Source organism: Cygnus olor, chromosome 2 (genome assembly GCF_009769625.2).
Source record: "Cygnus olor isolate bCygOlo1 chromosome 2, bCygOlo1.pri.v2, whole genome shotgun sequence".
NCBI lineage: Eukaryota > Metazoa > Chordata > Aves > Anseriformes > Anatidae > Cygnus > Cygnus olor.
The window spans coordinates 147,011,545-147,030,021 of record NC_049170.1 but is presented as its reverse complement, the minus strand read 5'-3'; the positions used below and the strand labels follow the sequence as shown (position 1 = coordinate 147,030,021).

General features: G+C 42.4%; 1 protein-coding gene across 1 annotated transcript; it reads right to left on the bottom strand.

Moving 5' to 3' along the window:
* Nucleotides 1-299: 299 nt before the first annotated feature.
* COLEC10 (collectin subfamily member 10) lies at nucleotides 300-18,235 on the bottom strand. Its single transcript, XM_040546946.1, has 6 exons — nucleotides 17,885-18,235; nucleotides 7,330-7,401; nucleotides 5,603-5,674; nucleotides 3,435-3,488; nucleotides 2,208-2,303; nucleotides 300-720 (listed from the first exon to the last, which is right to left on the bottom strand). Exons 1-6 carry the CDS (start codon nucleotides 18,030-18,032, stop codon nucleotides 329-331), a joined length of 834 nt encoding a protein of 277 aa, XP_040402880.1. The 5' UTR covers nucleotides 18,033-18,235; the 3' UTR covers nucleotides 300-328.
* Between the last annotated feature and the right edge of the window lie 242 nt (nucleotides 18,236-18,477).

Here is an 18,477-nt window from a genome sequence, read left to right as displayed (position 1 = left end):
CCTCAGCCCAACAGGATGGATGATAGAGTGGGAAGCAGAGATAAGTGAGTCTTCCCCTGCGTTAGTGAAATCATGTTCACCTCTATGTGCTCTAAATTTGCCCAACCACCCTAAATTACACTCGAAAATGAATTAAAAATTCACAGTTGGTGAATTGGAGACCTGAGCTGACTTTATGGTCACTGCCATCTAGCAGTAGTTATTTTTTAACCTGGTGAAGTGAAGGCTGGAGGGAGACTTATCCCTCTTTGTCTGCTTTCCCTACAGCGGACGAATGAGGAGGGATGACAGCATGTACAGAAGGTGCCAGATGTCTTTTGTGGCACATTTATTTTCTCTTCTTGAGGAATTCACAGATAAAGTAGATGGTGACTTGGCACTCAGAGTCATTCCACTCTCCTGTGCTGAGCATTTCCACACAGTCCTGGCTGCCAGTGGAGTCGTGAGGCTCCCCGTCCTTCCAGTTACTGTAGTTCTGCAGCGGGCTGCTGTCTGCGTACACAAACTGCCCTTCTTTTTCCATGTCGTTCATCCCAATGAAGGCTCGGAAGAGACCGCTCGTGGAGATGTAGTCAGCAAGCAGGGCGTTGGTTGCCTCATCTTTAGGCATGGCAAGTGTTCCTCCTCTGTCCCTGCAGTGGATCAGGGCTTCTCTGTAATTCTTCTCTTCTTTGACGATGTAGTAGAATTTCTCGTCTGTCTCCCTGATGCCTGCTATAACTAAAGGTGAAAAAAAAATCATTCATGGCATTTCAGCAGCTATCAAAGGTGTTTCAATTTGATGGTTTTTTACGTCAGAATTAATGAAAGGAGGGAGGAAAACTATTCCCACCACTGAATTTATGATGAACAATAAGGACATGATCAGAGACTACTAGTGGGAGTGACAAGCATCATGCATGCACTAGGACAAGGGCTCTTCAGTCCTGACTGGCATGTGTCTCCTGTGACACTTGAGTACCAGACGTCCTTCAAGTAAATTTTACCGAATTAAGGCATGCTAAATGGACAAATAGCAGTGTATAACTCTGGATCACCCCTGTTGCTTTATTGACACTCCTGTCATTGCCATATTGCCACATTTTATGTTATAGATTGTGAAAGAGTGCTGTGGGATAGGAACACAGGGGTATGGATAGCTTCTGCGCCCTTTCCATGCAGAAGAAAGTCAATGCTACTGCTAAAATAAGCCATTTTAAATACAGCTTGATATTCACAGCTGCTGTAGCCACTAAGGGGCATTGACTAGGAAGGAAACTGTGGCTGCTCAGCAGCTTTAAAAGGCAAACTTCTTAGGCAACATGTATCCTATTGAATAAAGCAGTGCCAAGAAGCATTCCTGGGTAACTGGCAGTTGATTGTCCCTGCTGTTGGATTGCTGGACTGGTCCTGGCCAGAGCTTTGGCCTGGGGCAAATAACATTTTCCCACACAACTCCGGAGTTACCCCAGGCACAGTTTAGTGGTGGACCACTCCTGGTATGGCCATTCAGTCTTGCAGGATTTAGTAATATAGATGAGAGCTGCGCCAGCTGGCCATATAACAGTCTCAGACACATTTTAATTTACAGATATTGACTGAGGCCTAGAAGAGGTTGTGGAGCCTTCTCAAAATCTCTGCCATGCCAGGAAATGCTTTTCCTTCCTTTTGGTAGGGACATTTTTCACTGTCCCACTGACAGCACTGCCTGCAAACGTGACTTTTTATAACCCATGGTTTTAGGGTTCTGGTGTCTCCCTTATTACAGGACAGTGACACTCATAGTGAGGGAAGGCATGAGGAGAGTACCATGAATGCAGTCCTCCTGCACAGCAGCAGCAAAATCTAGAGTTTCCTAGTGCTTTTCCTGGCTCTTTGGACCAGGTCTGCACCAACTTTTTTCCTTTCATTGCTTGAGTGGCCACTGAGCCTGAGGGTGAGCAGGCCAGCAGCGCAGAGGCAGTTAGCAAGTGGTGCCTGGTTCTTTCTATGATCCCTTCAGTTGTGCTATTGATCATTGCTGTATTGTATTTGCTTTTATTCATCAGCTCTTTGTATCCTCACAGGTGCAAGACTGCCTACTTTCTGTATGTGTTCGCATTGCATCGCACGGTGAGCCCTCTGTCTTTGCCTGGATGCTACCACAGAACAATGGTAGAAGAATAGCAGTGACAAAAGTTATGAGAGCCAAATAAATCACAGCAAATACACAACATAACAACCCTTACCATTCTTTACAAATTTGATGGATGTGTTAAGCCGAGCAACGTTGATATTCAGTTGTCCAACAACTCTGCGGTATCTTCCACAGTCACAGACCGTGCCTGATGCAATGCAAAGGACAGAGGATTTATCTGTTCAGAAATACTTGTGTGTGTATATGTGTATGTGTAGGGTCAGCCATAGCCCACCTCCAAATCTTCTGAAGACTTTTAAACATGTGGATGGAACAGTTTGCCATCTTCCTTCCACCTGTATCAGTGTAGGATTTACACATCCCCTGCCCCTCTCATCATCAATTCCATCTGGATACCGAGAACTGGCTTGAAGTGTTGATCACACAGTGTCACATCTGAATGCTAAAGGTGTCCTTTGGCACTCCTGTATCCATAAACAGCACTGATTCCTAGACTTCTGACAGAAACAACAGCACCACTGTTTTCTCAGTAAAAGAGTATTGGGAGGATGCATTGAGGTGGTACTGGAAATACCTCAGTAGAAGGATCGTGTTAGTGATCAGCTGCATACAGCTGTGGTACAGCAGAAATTGTTGATACCAACTCAAATAATCAATGGCTGTCAAGCACTGAAGTCTCAGTTATATTTTTTGTTGGTAAACTGAAATTTGGCTTAATGTAGGTTTTGTTTGTTCCTCTCTTATTCTCAGGAAGAAAACAATTTGCTGATGGTTTCCCATGAAGAGGCAGACTGATGCTGGATATGAAATGTCTTATAAATGAACACAGTGGAACATTCAAAGTGGGAAAACATTCAAGGTTATTAGGACTGAGAAGAACCTTCTGGGTCATCAAATCCAAATTCTCCTCTTAGCAAATGTGTTGCATTCATCTGACAACAGATTGTGCTCTATCTAAAATCACATATATTTCTGTCCCTGTGATCCTATTAGGAAACTATTAAAGGACTTCATTCCTTTGGTATTCAGAAACTTTATTCTAGTTTCCAGTATAAAAATATTCCTGGCCTGTTTACACATTAGTTTTCATCTTATCAACTGTTCTCTATTAATTTAGGTAACTTCTCCCTGTGTTGTGAATGTTTTTATATTCATAGCCACCAGTCATGTCCCTGCCAAGTCCTCATTTTGCTAAACATAACTTTTTCAGTCTTTTCCTGTTTGTTTCACCCATTCTCAAATTTCTCCAGACAAACCAACCCTGAAATCAGAGACCCAGAAAACTCAACCATTCTTCAGAGAAGGATGAACAGCATACCTGCTTTTCCCTTTTTTCCAGACACCCCGGATAAGCCTTTGGCTCCTTTGTCACCTGAATAAAAAGGAAAATACATTTTCAGATCTCAGACAGTACATATGTCAGGGGAGTGTATTTGAGAACCCTGTTTAATAATATATTAGTGGTGTGCTTCTGATAGGAAGCCCTGATGTACTGTACTGGCAGATGTACCGTACTGGTAGACGTACTGTACTGGCAGATGTGCCAAGTCAAACAAGCCATGATTAATTCTGGTGAATGAAAATAAGGAGAACTCTTTAATAACTAACTCACCGATAACACAGGCATCTTGAGTGCTGCTGGTTCCTGGTACTGCTTTAAATATAAACTGCCCAGTGATCCCAAGAGGCTGAAAGCACTCAGAAAACCTGAGGGAGGTGAGACCTGGCTTCTCTCATTGCCTTTCAGGACAGAGCCCTTTCCTGGGATCGGTAGCTTCATGCTGGGACAAGGGACCAGATGGGGCTGATGGTCACTAAGCCACCGAATTCATGTGTGCAACAGATTATGTTTGCAGGCAGCAATTAGCACCTGCATGAAACGAGGTCAGTAAGGAACAGTGTTTCATTTCAGGTGTAGTTCATGGAAATGGGATTTATTTTCCTCCAGCTGCTTTCCCCTTGTACCGTGATTCATAAAAATGATTTTTTATAAAATAAAATTGCTTCTCCAAACACTACGCTAATAAAGGAAGGTGACCAGCGTGTTTTTTTTTGTTGTTGTTGTTGTTTTTTTAAGTAATCTCAGCTGTGATTTGACAGCTGTCAAAAGTCTTGGCTGTCTGGATCAAGAGCAGATGGACTTTATCCGAAATTAGTGTCAGCTCTTCTTTTAAAAATTAAAACCTTCGGAGGCAAAATAATGTTAATACTTGCTCTACTTTCTTGATAGCCATGTTTTGATGTGCTTTTTCTTTTATATGGTTGTATTATTATTTTTTAAATAGAAATCAGGAGCTGGCTGGCATTTTAATTAATATCGCTTGACAGCCTGCACACTAATATACTGAAATTTCAGGGTTGCTTCATTAAGAACTTGAATGTTTAATGGTCAGTCTAAACAGTGACTTAGTGGCCTTTGCTTCTGCAAATAAAAAAGGAAAAGAGAAAAAAATCCACCTAGAAGGGGGCAATACATTATACAGTCAGGATGACAGCTTGATTTAAAGGCTGAGAGCATTGGTTTACTTCCAGATAAACAGTTTTTGGATTCTTAAATTCTAGTCTCCTTTGGTGCTTGGAGACATCTTAGGAGATAGCTATCTGCGTCTTCAGTTGTCTAGGTACTTTTGAAAATTAATCCCTCAGGCCAAATTCTTTTGTTCTTCCCTGATACTGCGGCTGGCTAGGGGCCATCAAAGGTTTATTAAAAAGTATTGGCTTGAGAAGCTCCCAGGAGAGCTTGTTCCACTCACTCACCCGCCTGTCTGGGCTGATGCTTTGGTTAGAGACCACAGAGTTCCCCTTAGGATAGTGGATCCCTGCTGAGCTTTTGAGGCAGGTCTCATTGTGGCAGAAGTAATATTTCTTCTTAAGTAGCTCTAAAAGGAAAGCCTGAGCCTCTTTTCAGGCTACTAGACCAATAATTTCTTGAAATGATTATCCAAGTAGATTTGGAGTCTGCCTTGATTTGCAAGGAGTGGTTGTCCTGCATTTCGTAAGTGCTCTCTTAAAACTCTAAAAATCCTTCCCTTACCCAGCTGTCCTGGGCATCCCTTGCTCACGTCTCCCACACCAGTGCGGATCACCAGGCGTGGCATCCTGAGCACCAGCAGAGTATTGACTCGGGCCCTTCAGCATCTAAAGCAGAGGCACTAGTTCGGCTATCTCTTTCCAAGATATCAGAAGATTTTGGTACTTCCTTCACAAGGGCCAGACTTTCTCCCTTTCTCTTTTATCATCTCAGAGGATTGATTTCTTAACTCACATAGCAAATTATTTTTAGCCATGTAAGTGATATATTGCACATGGGAAATAAAACTATTTCAGTTGGCTCTCATCACTGATCTTTATGCATAGTTTTCTCTGGAGACCACTGGTCACAGCAGGTATTTAATGTACCTCCATACCTGGAACTCACACAAAACACATATTTACCTTGAGGGGAAAAAAAAAAGCAAACAAGAAAGTTCCCAGACCAGGACTTACCCTTTCCACCAATAGGACCAATTTTCCCAAGCATTCCCTGGTCACCGACATCCCCCACAGTTCCTTTGTTTCCTGAGAGAAGAAACAGGAGGAAAAGGGTAAGGATGGCTTCTGTCGTTTCTTCCCCAAGACACTAGACCTTTTCTGCTGCTGTTTTCCCTGAGCGTGGACTGTCCAAATGTAAGGCACAGACACAAGTGTGCTCCTGTGAGTACACAGGTGAACACATTACGAGCTTTATGGTTTAACTTTTATATAGAAAGTTTTATAAACGAAGCTTGCTTGTACCAGCCTGGGCTGCTGAAGTGTTTCTGTGAGCCACAGGGTTACAGGTAGCCCCGCTCTTCTGGCAGGGAGCAGCAAAGTGACTCCAACACCAGAAACCAGCCTTTAAACAAGGTCCACAGCAGCACCCTGCTGGCAGCACAGGTTCAGATCGCTGCTACTGTGGGATACCAACAGGGCACTGCAAGGCACCTTAGCAAAACTGCCTGTTCAGCTGCTCACAAACATCATATTTTCGTACAGAAAATATAAACTAAAACTCCTCATGAGTATTGATTTAACTTCACAGCCAACCCAGGCCATCAGCATGTTGCTTGGGAAGTGTTTCTCTGTTGATTTTTTCTCTACCCCAGACAAAAACCTTGGGTTTCTTCAGGAGGTTAAGTATTCAGGCTTTGCTGGGAATCCTCCATCTAAGCAGGATTACAAATAGGGAACTACTTGTTGTGCTGTGTATGCTTTCCCAGTCCTCACAGCACCGAAATAATGGATGCCTTTTTGACTGATTGATAGTTTAAGTTCTAATTTCTAGGAAGTCTCACTTTGCACACTGAAGTTAACATCACTAAGTCACTTCTTAATTGGTTTGTTACATGGTCTGCTTGAATCTTACCTGATCTTTTTAAGGTAAGAAGCAAAGCCATACGAGTTCATTTAAAAATGAAAAAGGTTTTCATTATAACAGTAATAACAGGATGTTTTTAAAGATTCTATAAAGCTAGAAACTTTTCTGATTAAACTTAAAATATTAGACCACTGTCAAGGAAGAAAGAACATGGATTGCATTATCATTAAACTTTAATGATACATTAAGCTTTTGAGTTAGAGTATGCAAACAAGGCTGACGCTATCCCGTCTGGTGCCTCAGAGTGCTCTGCTCAGCTCGCTGTGAAGGTGTGGGATATGTTTAATATGAGTCCTGACACTTCTTTGGCTCCTTGCTCTCAGCCCTGATGCTGCTTGCTCAGAGGAACTTTGTTTCTCAGTTTGCTTTTCTGCAAAATGGGGACAGCTGAGACTGAATTTTGTTGAGCATCCTGATGTATTGCCAGGAAGTAACTCTCAAAATTCAGTTACACCTAAAGGATCATTTCACTAAGAGAACAGTGATCTTCCTGATTGTACGTATGATTTAGGTAGTTATCAGTCTTCTGTATCACACTTATGGTTGTCACTTGGGAGATCAGCAGTAAATGTGCTGATTTATTACATGAAATTTACTTTAGATTTATTGCCAGGTGTAGCTTCGGTATCTATTGGCACAAATTGCCCCAAACTCTTAGAGCATTGTTAGGTTCACTGATTAATATTTGACAGGCATTGTGAAATCCACCGGGGCAAGAGGAATGAAAAGCATTAAACAGCACTGATCATATGCACCAGTACAGTTGTGTATGTTGATATTCATATACCAGTAATAGCCAACAAACCGACATAAATACCTTTAGGTCCTTTTGGTCCAACTTTTCCTTGTTTGCCAACTTCTCCTCTGTCTCCTTTCTCACCTTCATCCCCTTCCAGAAACATAAAATAAAGCATCATGGGGCATTTTACTCAGTGCAGTAAGACCAGTTATACATTCTCAGAAAGTAAAGTCCACTATCTTTTTTTTTTCTACTGATTTCTTTTTATTTCACATTGAGGGCACAGTAGCCATGGGATAAATTTCCAAATAAGAGCTGATGAATCTGATCATCTGACCATTAGGAAAAGCTAACAATTTTCCCTTTGGGGGAAGCTGTTCCAGCATAAGGATTATACACCAACACCAATTCTTATCCTTTAAGGCCTATTAGCTGTAAAGCAGATAAATAAATGAATTGAATTTATTCAGTAGATAAATATTGGAAAACCTGAACACACCAGGGAGAAATGCCAAGGGAGACAATTGAATTTATTAATTGTTCCTAGTGACTCTGAGTTCAAGGTATGCAGATGCTACAGAAACAAGAGGATTATAAATGTGTTGCAATAGATCTTAGCATAGACCTTAGCACTTAGTGTGGCAGAAGTCTTGCCTTCAGTTTTTGACAGGTGGCCTGTGTTAACATAACAAACGTCTTTCACAATTACTCCAATACTTTACTTTGAATTAGTCATTCACAGAGTATCTGGAGGAAGTAAATTCATTGCATTCATCATTCATTAGAGTAGTGCAGAGATTCCTCCAAATGAGACCAAGGTCCTGTTACACAGGTTACTGCCTATACGTATAGTAAGAGACAGTCTCTCATTGAGCAGCTTACAGTCTGAAAGAGCAAGACAGCAATTAGTAATGGGAAAGAAATGTTATCTCTTTCCTTAGGAAAGAAGTTGCACAGAATTTCATTCAAGGTTATGCAGCAAAACAAAATACCAGAGGTACAACTGAGATTATTTTATCTTCGAATTCTTAATTTTGATCCAAAACCTGAGGACATCTTTCCACTTTTTTTTTTTTTTTTTTTTTTTGACAAGTACTGGGGGGGACACCTACACCCTCCTGCAGCAAAAGACCACCACTGAATACAGACAGCCTTCCAAAATCTCCCCCCCGTTCCGGTTCCCTACCATTGTCTGCAAGACAAGAAGAAGGACAGAAGAGAAGGACAGATTACACGACAAGACCAGTAACCCATCTCACCGAGGATGGTGTCTCCAGCCCTGGAAGAAGGTGTTCAGAGAACTGGGTGTGCTGAGGGTGACTGCTCCCCATGAGCAATGGTTGGAGGGCTTACCTGACCCAAGGACCACATCCAGGCAGCTTGTGAGAGCCACTTCTTATTCTACCCTGCACGGATTAGTCTCGTGCCTTTTAAATGCAGTTAGATTTTTGGTCCCTACAATATCCTGTAGCAAAGATGTTGATGATTTAATGTGCTGGGAGAGAAAGTAACTTCCCGTGGTTGCTTTCAGATTGACTGTTTCTTTGGGTGTCCTCACTGTTTTGTGAAAAAAAAAGCTACCCACTCATTATTTACCTTCCGCTACTTTTGTAGCCAAGACATAGCATATCATGGGGTGTCCCACTGGGTGATGAGAGAAGAGAAATGGGGCACATTAACTGCAGCATACAAAATGTAGCAGGGGGTCCTCTGGCACGTGAGTGTGTGCCACAAAATCTGTAGTGCTGGGGCTCCCTTGTGGTGGGCAGACTCACCCCATCAGTCAGGATAACCTTGGGGGTGGTGGTCAGTGGTCCAAACAGCAAATGATAAAGGGCTGAAATTCAGTCTGAGTTGGAGGGAGGGAGCATTTGTTAGAGAGAGGGAAAAGGAAGAAACCTCACATGTGTGTGCTAGTTCACTCAGGCACTTTGTTTTTAATTCCAGCTGCCTCAGGACAAAATAGGAAAGGAAAAGGTTGTAACCAGCCAGAAGCAGAAGTTTTAAACATCTTTTTATTCTCACGGATTCTTCAAAGATACTTGATAAGTCCGTATGTATTTCCAAAAGCCAAGCTTCTTAAAATCCTGATAAAGCTTGGGTCTGAGCCTCAAGCAGATGGAAGGATGCCTGCTTGTACTGGGCTCTTGTCTGGAGGTCATCAGACAGCAGAGCCAGAGAATTTGCAGTTTAATTTTGCTGTTGACCTCAGTGCTAACATCATTTATGACTGAGAAATGAAGCAATTGTCCATTCTAAACCCACCTGTGAAACTCTTCAGAAAACTGTAAGAATCACTTCGTAGTAGGACAGAAATTCAGAAAGATTCCCAGAGGTTGGCAAAGAGCTTGTAAAATGAAATTTCAGGAAAAAGTTAAGAGCTGGTGTGTTCATGGTCTGCAAAGCCATGCAGGAGAAGAAATATGTGATAACAGAAGGGAATCAGGGTGTGATTAAAAGGCTGGAAAAGCTGGATGAGTTCTGACTAGAAATGTAGCATGGGGTTATTTAACAAATGGGCCACGCTGTACAGCAGGGGAGGGAGACCTAGGAGCCTCTTCACGTCCAGCCTTTACCTGTGCAATGAATTTCCATGTGCAAGAGACGCTGTAATTCTGGGTTTGGTGTAGAAAGAGCTGAGGGAGTTTCTTTGGGCTGTGTCATGCAGGAGAGCAGATGAGATTCCTGCTGACCTCCCTACCCAGGGGACTACCTGTCACCCTCACCACCCAGTCACCTTCCCCGTGGCTTGCAGACCGCTCTATTGGGTTAAGGGCTCTGGCGAGGCTGCTGTTCTCAAAGCATTGCTTAGGCACTTAATCTTAGAAATAGAATCCTGGAAAGAAAGTCAATATAGCAGCAGAGAAGCTGTGATTACTTCCCAGAGATGTTTTCTTCCAATCTCAGTTACAACGTTTAGAGCCACTAAAGATGCAGTGGCTTTTTCTGAGACTTTGTACAGGTGGGGCTGCCAGAGATGAAGCTAGGTTCCTGCGTATGCGCCATTAGACTCAGAGCCGGCAGGTAAAAGGAGTAAAAGGTGTGGGAAAGTTTGTTCTGGAGATTTTGAGAAATTAGGAGGTGTCTCAACTTTTATTGCTAACGTCTCCCATGTAGTCCCAATTATTGCTCAAACCATCTAGAAGGAAGACCTATCACCTGTTTCATCTTGGCATAAATCAGCCTACCATGTTCTGCCTTAGTTCCATTACCTGGGAAAATGAGAATAATGTTAATTTGCCTATCTGTAAGAGGAGAAGGGAAATCCTGCTTTCCTCCCAGTATCACATCTGAGAATGGATAGGCTATTGCAAAGCAAGGGTAGAAGCCAACAGCATTAATTAGTGGTACCATTTCATTGTTAATCTAGTACTGGACTAAGCCCAGTACTTGGAAATATGGAGTTATAATTATAAATCCATTGTGCCCGCCTTGAGCTGTTGTGTGCAGTGATCTCAAATTTTGGCAAAAAATGTGAACTCTTGGGTTATGCTCCCCCCTTGTGGTTTTACTGTGATTCGCAATGAGGTAGGAGGGTGTGTGAAAGGTTGTTTTGGACAGGAGTTGAGTTGGCTTTCCCTCTAATTTATAATAAGCATCTCTCTTTTTCCTCTGGGACCTCATATGGACAGGGCATCCCCCTGTACCAGTCACTTATTTTGTAGTCTGACAGAAAGGGAAATCTAACTCCTGGTTTTGCTCTGGACTGAGTTTTTCAATTTTTGTACCACTGTGCTTTATGCTACATGAATTGTCTTACAGGAAAAAAATAAATAAATAAAAAATAAAAATCTGATCCTGATCTCGTATGCCTGATATGGTTGTGGATGAAACACTGGCAGCCAGTAGCTGAAGCATGGCCATTTCTCTACCTGTTCATATTCCTGCAAGCTGATTCACTTCTTCTGTGTCACAGATTTAAATTATCAGAATATTTAAGTTAACACATGAAACAATAAGTTGCTAGACTGACTCTTCCAGTTTGGGACTGCGTGAGGCAGAACAAAAGAGGAAACGATAAGCAGTAAATGACTTCTGCGGCCATTAGAAAACAGTAACTGTAATTGAGCGAGAGAAAACCGAGTCCTTTCTTCTCCTATAAACAAGCTCAGGGAAACGCTGAAGGTCTGATAATCAGCAGGATTTTTAGGCAGTTGAAAGGATCTCTGCCTCTTTAGAAGTTTCACTGAACAATGCAGTGTTGAGAGGTCACATTTGGTAAGAATGCAATTAATAAGAATTTACTGACCTTCGGGTGATTTATATTTCCTTCCTCAGTCTTTTGTTGGCAGTCTATCTGGTTTGTATTCACGAACAGAGGAAGTTTTCAGGTTAAATTGTTCACATATGTTTAGTGGCTCCCCAAGCCCTGCAATTAGGGTCTGACCCTGGATCTTGGAGAATCAGGCTGTAACCCCCAAGGATTACAGAGACCATGTTTACCGGGAGATACAGCCCTAATATGGGCGAGAGCAAGTCTGCGGGCTGGTTGGAAGCTGAAGCTGGGGGGGGGGCTCCTAACTGAGTTTAGGCATGTTTTTCTCCAGGAGCACTTAGTATCCAGCCTTTTCACTCACAGCCCTGCTGAGACTCCCCGGCTCCACGCAGGGTTTTACTGAGACATGTCTCCAGGTGTGCTGACAAGCCGTGGCCTCAGGTCAGCTGCAATTCCTGTCTCCTGACCAAAAATACTCCATAAATGTTAATGTCTCTTAAGCCTCTCTTTTACAGTGAATCAATTAAATGCTTCCTCTGAAGCAAAAGAAGGACAAAGCCTTTTCTTGGTAGAGCCCTCCCAAAAGTCCCAGATTCAGCTCCCTGAGCCTGCAGGCTCAGCATGCATCACAGCCCCGGGTACCTTCCTCCACACTCCTGGGCATCCCTTTCAGATGGTAGAAACTCTGCTTTTGGTGGGCTAAAGCACAGTTCTTCTCCTACATCAGACAGTCTGAACAGCAAAAAGGACACACCATGTACAGTCTGCAACCTACTGACGCTGAGCCTTTGCAGCACTTGAATGTGTACTCTCTGTTGAGAGGTTTGGTCACCAGAGGGAGTCGCAGACTCCAATAAATAAATAAATAAATAAATAAAAACCCAACACCAAAACAGTTTGTCTTTCCATTGTACAAGCATGTCACAGTTACGTCAATGGAAAGACTGAAGATTTCCTCTAATTTCACTTTCGTTGTCTTTTAGACACTTAGCGAATTTCCCGTAGCTGTGGGGGTTCTTGTTTCCAAGATGCATACGACTAGTGAGGACATGATTTCTTGTCCTGCCCTGGAGTAAAATGGTATCATCTGGCTGGAATCGATCCGACGTGATGTGCCCTTCCCCAGCCTTCCTCCTCCTGTCTGACCCCAGCACTGACCTGCGTGCTTCTGTCCCACTCTGGGTGATTTCGAGCACTCTTCTGACCCTGTGTTTAAGGAATTATGGGAATGAAAAGGGAAATGCCAATATGGCAAATAAAAACACACATTTTTAGCAAGCTAAACTAGCTAAGTGAGGACTTTGATGAATAAACAGCTGAGCCAGCGCAAGGTGAAGGTAGGACCATATGATCTGAATAGTAGAAGAAAAAGATGTTGGGCCTCCCCTTTTGGGAAAAAAAAAAAAAAAAAAAAAAAAAGACAGATCAGTCCAGCTGTAGTGTTTAACTTCACCCACAGCCACTCTTCCAGGTGCCCTGCAGGGAACATGCAAGGCTCCACAGGTTGCACTATGAGAACAGAAGCATTTTGCTTACAATTTCTTGGTCACTGTCTTTTTTTCACCCAGCATCAAGTTAGACAGCAGGGGCCCAGTCACCTTTCCAGGTGAAACTGAAAGAATCTTCAAGAATAAATTGGATTATCTGCTCACTTTTCTGCTTTCCACTTATTAGCAGATATTAACTTCACTAGAAATACCCACTTCTACTGTATTGCATGGGCCACACTCAAACCCTCAGTAGGTTCTGTGAAGCTCCACTGACCTGGATTATTTGAAAGTGTGGGCCTTTGTGCACGGATGGGACATACATTGTGCCTTTAATAACATAGAAATCATTTAAATTGTTTCTGATTCATCTTTCACTTGATCTGTCCCAATTTAAGCTTCTCCACCTGATCCCCTGCCACTATGATGTGATCTCAAAGACCCATGGGTTACAGTGGTTTGGGTGAGGAATCAAAACAACATTGGTAAGAAATACAGACCTGATATCTTCTGAATTTGTATTTAAGTGCCCACGTACGTGCTTTATAACTCAGGCTGATAAACATCAGAAACTTAACATGTGCTAAAATACATGAAGGCTAAAATTCATGACAAAACAGAATTATGTGGTGATTATAAAGGGCTCTTCAGATCAAACGTGAGGCGCTAAGAGGGAAGCTTAGTTATAGGTTTGAACAGCCTATAGGATGTGGTAAGGCACTTTATATTTTCGGAAGAAAATGTGGATAGCAACATATCTGGTTTCTGAGAGAGTTTTAGATTTTCCAGGAGTGGAATTGCGTAAGCACAATTAAAGCTGCGAGATGGACAGCTATACTGGAGACCACAGTAAATGCTATTTTGAGGAGCCAGCCAAAGTCATGGAGTTTATAAGCATCATTTGTCAGCAATAATAGTAAGGAAATGCTTTCCATCTGAATTGCTATGGGAAACTCCCAATACTCTTCAGATTTCATCTCATTCCAGTTTCTCAACCTGGGCCTGATTCAAGGCCTTTGAAGTTCCTGTGTCTGGATTTCAAAGGGAGTGATCTGGGACCTGATAGCAAGATAGTAAGATCTGGAGTCAGTGTTCAGACACACTCCTCCAAATTCACATGAAATCAGCTTTAGCCTTGTTCTGCACTTGTGCAATGCCAGCCTTATTCTTCTCCCCCTATTCAAGCTTCTGATGGAAGTTTAGTAGCCAAAGTTTTGGGCTCTCAGTTTATCTCTGCCCTCACGTTGTTGCTTGTTGATTTACTCAGGCCAGAGCATGGACTGACAGCTGGTGCTTTTCCTTTCACAGCGTTCACTGCTGCCTTCCCACAGTTTCCCAGTTCCTCTCTCAGGATCAGCAGCCGCCAGCCTATTTCCAGGCTCGGAAGGGTGGAAAGTGAGCGACAGGGCCATGACTAATTTTGCTAGTCCAAGCACTTGGCTACCCTGGGAAATTCATTGTGTTATTTATGCCAGATCTGGTTCTGTTTGGACCCAAGAAGTTAATGGAGTACAGAATTTGGTCTTTACTGTCCTAGTTAGTCAGCTGTGGATAAGTATTACCTAACCTAAGATTTCAGAAGTCCTGCACCAAACCAGCCCAGATAAATCCAATTCATTCTTAAATGTCTCACATCAAACACCCCAAATCACTAGTTACAAATACTAAAAACATGTTTTGGTCCAAAGCACAAATTTGCTTCTTTTTCAATATTTCAATAAGTGTCCTAGAAAATGCTTCTCAGATTTCTATTTTTAACTTCTATATAAGCCAATTTGCCATGTACCTCAAAAAGTTTCTTAAGGAGGCAGGACAAGACAGCCATTGCACCAAGGCTATGTTCATTAAAAAATTCCCCTCTTTTTGAGAAGTGACCTGAGCATTGCATAGAAAATGAGACTGGGAAAGGAGGACCAGCTTTTGCTTTTCTCTTATGCTCCTTCCCGCCCGCTCCAACCCCCGCCCCCCCCCCCCCTTTTTTTTTTCCTGGAGTGAATATTTACAAAACTTCTTTGCATCATTCTTTAAAAACAGACCTCAACATTCATTTTCTAGCATCAGGAATGGAAAAGCAGAAAATAGATGGAGGGGACTGCAGAGTGCCTGGTTTGGATGACAAATAACCACCAGGGGTCAGGCTGAAACCCCGAATCATTTCTAAATGCTGAAGAGTTTAACTCAGGCAGACTTTCATCATAGCAACTGAAAGTGGAAAAGACGCAGGATTTCTACTGTCTTTCTCCTGTTCCTAGGAGATTGTGTCCTTCCAGAGTATTTTCTAGCTCTTTGTGTTTTGTGGTTCTGCTGACACACTTTGGGAGCTGGTGGGTCTGTCACAACTGGTGCGAAGACTTTCCTGGTGATCAGCCTGGAATTACCCTTTCTTTTCATCCCATCACTCATATTATACCTCACTGGTGACTTCTCAGTTCTGAGCATAAACAAGGCTATAATTTTGAAAGGGAAGAGCTTGGCTTACACAAATTATCTGGAAAAGTTACAAGTGGTTTGTACAAGCAGTGACACCGATGACTCTTTTTGAACAGGTGATCTTTAGGGTGAACATGCAGGAAGGTCAAGTGCTTGCTCCTGTAGTAACTATGAATGCCTAAATGATGAAGTGAGTACTGCAGCCTTCAACAGTGCAAGAGCTTAGTGATAAGGTCTGAATCTCTCCAGACATCCTCTCTCCTCCCTTAGCCTCCTCTCCATGGTGCTGTGTGATGGGAAGAGCAGCATTGCTGCTGTGTGGTACCAAGGCCGATCCCACTTGCGGCCCACAGAGTGGAGCTAGTCCACAGGGCAGTTTGTGCCACCACAGCTTTGCACAGCTATTTAATACCTTTGAATTCCTTGCACATCTAGGTGCTTGGTCCCGTTAGATACTCCATGTATCCCATTAATGTCCAGATGGAAGGAGGAAGTTGCCACAACAGGAATCTGGCTTGTGGTGGTGAGAGAAGCTGGCCACTGTACTGTGGGAGCTCAGCACCTCTGAATTGTGAGACCTCCATAGCTGAAGACACCGAGTAAATGGGAGGTGAGGTGGAGGAAATTGTGCAGGGTGGGTCAAAACCTATATTGGGGAGAATGTCTGACAAAAGGGCACAACAAATGTAGCACAGAAAATAAACCTTACAGCAGTGGTAGTCTGAGCCTTGCCTGTTGTCAGGGTTAAAGTTTGGGCAGAAAAGTGTTGCCTGTGGCTGTTGTGTGGTCCTAAGCTGGGGACCGCGTGCTCTGAGTCCTTAGACACAAGATGGATAGAGGAAAACTGGCAGCAGGACAGACTGGCTTCTGCCATATTAGGCCAGCAAGCTTCATCACTAACTACAAGAGATGCCTGAGGAGGAACAGGGTGGTTCACACACCCAGCCAGCTCTGTCTTTAGTTGCCCAGCTCACCGTCATCAGCTTATAACTGCCCTGGATGAGCTCAGATCTGGTAGGAACTGAAATCAGGCTATAGGATCGTATCACGTAGACTGCAAAACATATTTGATGACCTGCAATGGATTTGAGCCAGTAACTTGGAGCTGATTTACACTCCTTTTACCAATCATAGATCCTGGCTGTGGTAATCTAATTTTACAGTAGTAGTGAGGACCCTGCCAACACGTGTTTGGCTCCTCCATCTCAGTATCAGCCAGGGGGCAGTAGGACTGGCAATGGATATATACTGACTTTCTCAGTACCGCACTTGCAAAGAATCATAGTATCTAACCTTGAAATGCTCCCTGTCCCAGCTAGACCACAGAAACCACCTGGAGTCCCAACTACTCTCACGTTGTCACAAGACCACCTCGTTAGCCTCATGACTTGTTAAACACAATTCTGTCAAACTTTGTTCTCCAGCCTGCCATTATTCATGTACTAACTAAACAAACTCCCACTAGCTCCCCTGGGAATCATTACATCTCTCTACATTTATGCTGTGGCAGCAAAAGTTTAAGCTTGGTTTGTAATCATAAAGAAATTAATTTGCTGATTAAAAATGGTCCTTTAAGCAACATGCATTTGAATAATCTGTCATAAAAACAAATGAGTCTGGAGAAATGCTTTTGACTTGATAATCTTTTTTCTGCTTAAAATTTAAATCAGTTGCAATTTTTTTTCCTCTCAATCTGTAGCCTATAGAAAAATACAATGAATTACTAAAAAGAAAGCAATAGTTCGAACTGCAGTAGCCATGGTGTGGAATATAGATTTTAGATCTCTCATTGCAAGATAGATTTGTATATCGTGGTCCTAATTTTTGGCTGAGGTACCCTCCAGGCAATTCCATTGACATTAGTTACGTTGCCCAAAAAGTAAGTTAATGCAGAAAATTTGGTTTCAGATATTTGCAAAGAATTTTGAAGACAAAAGAACTGCACATGCCAGAGCTGATCTAATTCTTGTTGAGGTCTGCAGTGAAGGTGCTGTTTAATTCAACAGGAGCTGCTGGATCAGGTCTGATGAATGCAGTAGAGCTCTGTTTACAGGTAAGCATTTGGAAATGATGTCAATACAATCATTTTAAATATTGCATTTCTCTCTCTACCTATATGCAAAGTGAAGCATTAACAGTTCAAAATAGGTGCTTACTTTCAGACAAAGTTTCTCAATTTATAGCTGCTACCTGTACCGGCTGTGTAATGAATACAAGAAGTAAGAGAAGATTTACGTGGCTGGAAAAAGGTGCAAAAGGACAACTTTAATATATATGAGAATATGCGAGACAGTTCCTGAAACTAAAGAAAAGCAAATTCAAATCTCATTGCTTCATCACTTTCCCCCATTACAGTTTCACTTTTCTAGACATTTGTACAGTCTGCATTACTTTAGATCTTTCATCCCCAGCCTGTGCCACAAGCGTTCCACATCTATTTAAAAAAAAAATCAGCCTTTATCAGTACTGGTCTCAGCATTAGTAACCTCATATTCCTCACCTTTTGGTCCAGGTAAAATTGTGTGTGTCGAGCAGATATCTGTTGTAGGTCGATTGTCAACATCAAAACCAAAAATCTGAACTTGGAAGATGAAAAGCACAACTAGGGTCCCGTATTTCCTTAGCTGTTGCTCTTTCTTGCTGCTCATCCTTGTAGCTTCTCAGGAAATGCCTTTCGTTTTTACAGTCTTAACAAATGTAGCTGATTCAAAAATAAATGCTCTGCTAACTGAAGCAGTGCAAAGATTGGGAGCTACATGCACGAACAGCTAAATAAAGTGAAGAAAGGAGTTTGATGATGCTGTAGTTATTTCTGTCCTGCACATTATCCAGGATATTTATTTAACACTGACAGCTGTTTATTCCAATTTCTCTCTTATCTGTGAGATGTTTAGCTGCTTTTGCCATGGAAAATTTCTTCAATATATGGGGATAATCTCTTCTGTCATTCTTTTTTTTCCTTTCCCTGCTGATTCTTCATGCCCAGCTTTTCACTTACTCAAGAGACAAAAGACTGTGGTATTGTATCCAAGTGAGTACTAATTAGTTATAGGATACTTGTGGCTGGTTCTGTTCTGGAAGAGTAACTCAGCC

Excerpts from the sequence above, each read along its gene's own strand:
- COLEC10 (XM_040546946.1), bottom strand. The coding sequence starts at position 18,032 with ATGAGCAGCAAGAAAGAGCAACAGCTAAGGAAATACGGGACCCTAGTT. Across the intron at positions 7,402-17,884 it reads AATTTTACCTGGACCAAAAG|GGGATGAAGGTGAGAAAGGA; the intron begins GTGAGGAATATG and ends TGTTTCTGGAAG. Across the intron at positions 721-2,207 it reads CATCAAATTTGTAAAGAATG|TTATAGCAGGCATCAGGGAG; the intron begins GTAAGGGTTGTT and ends TTTCACCTTTAG.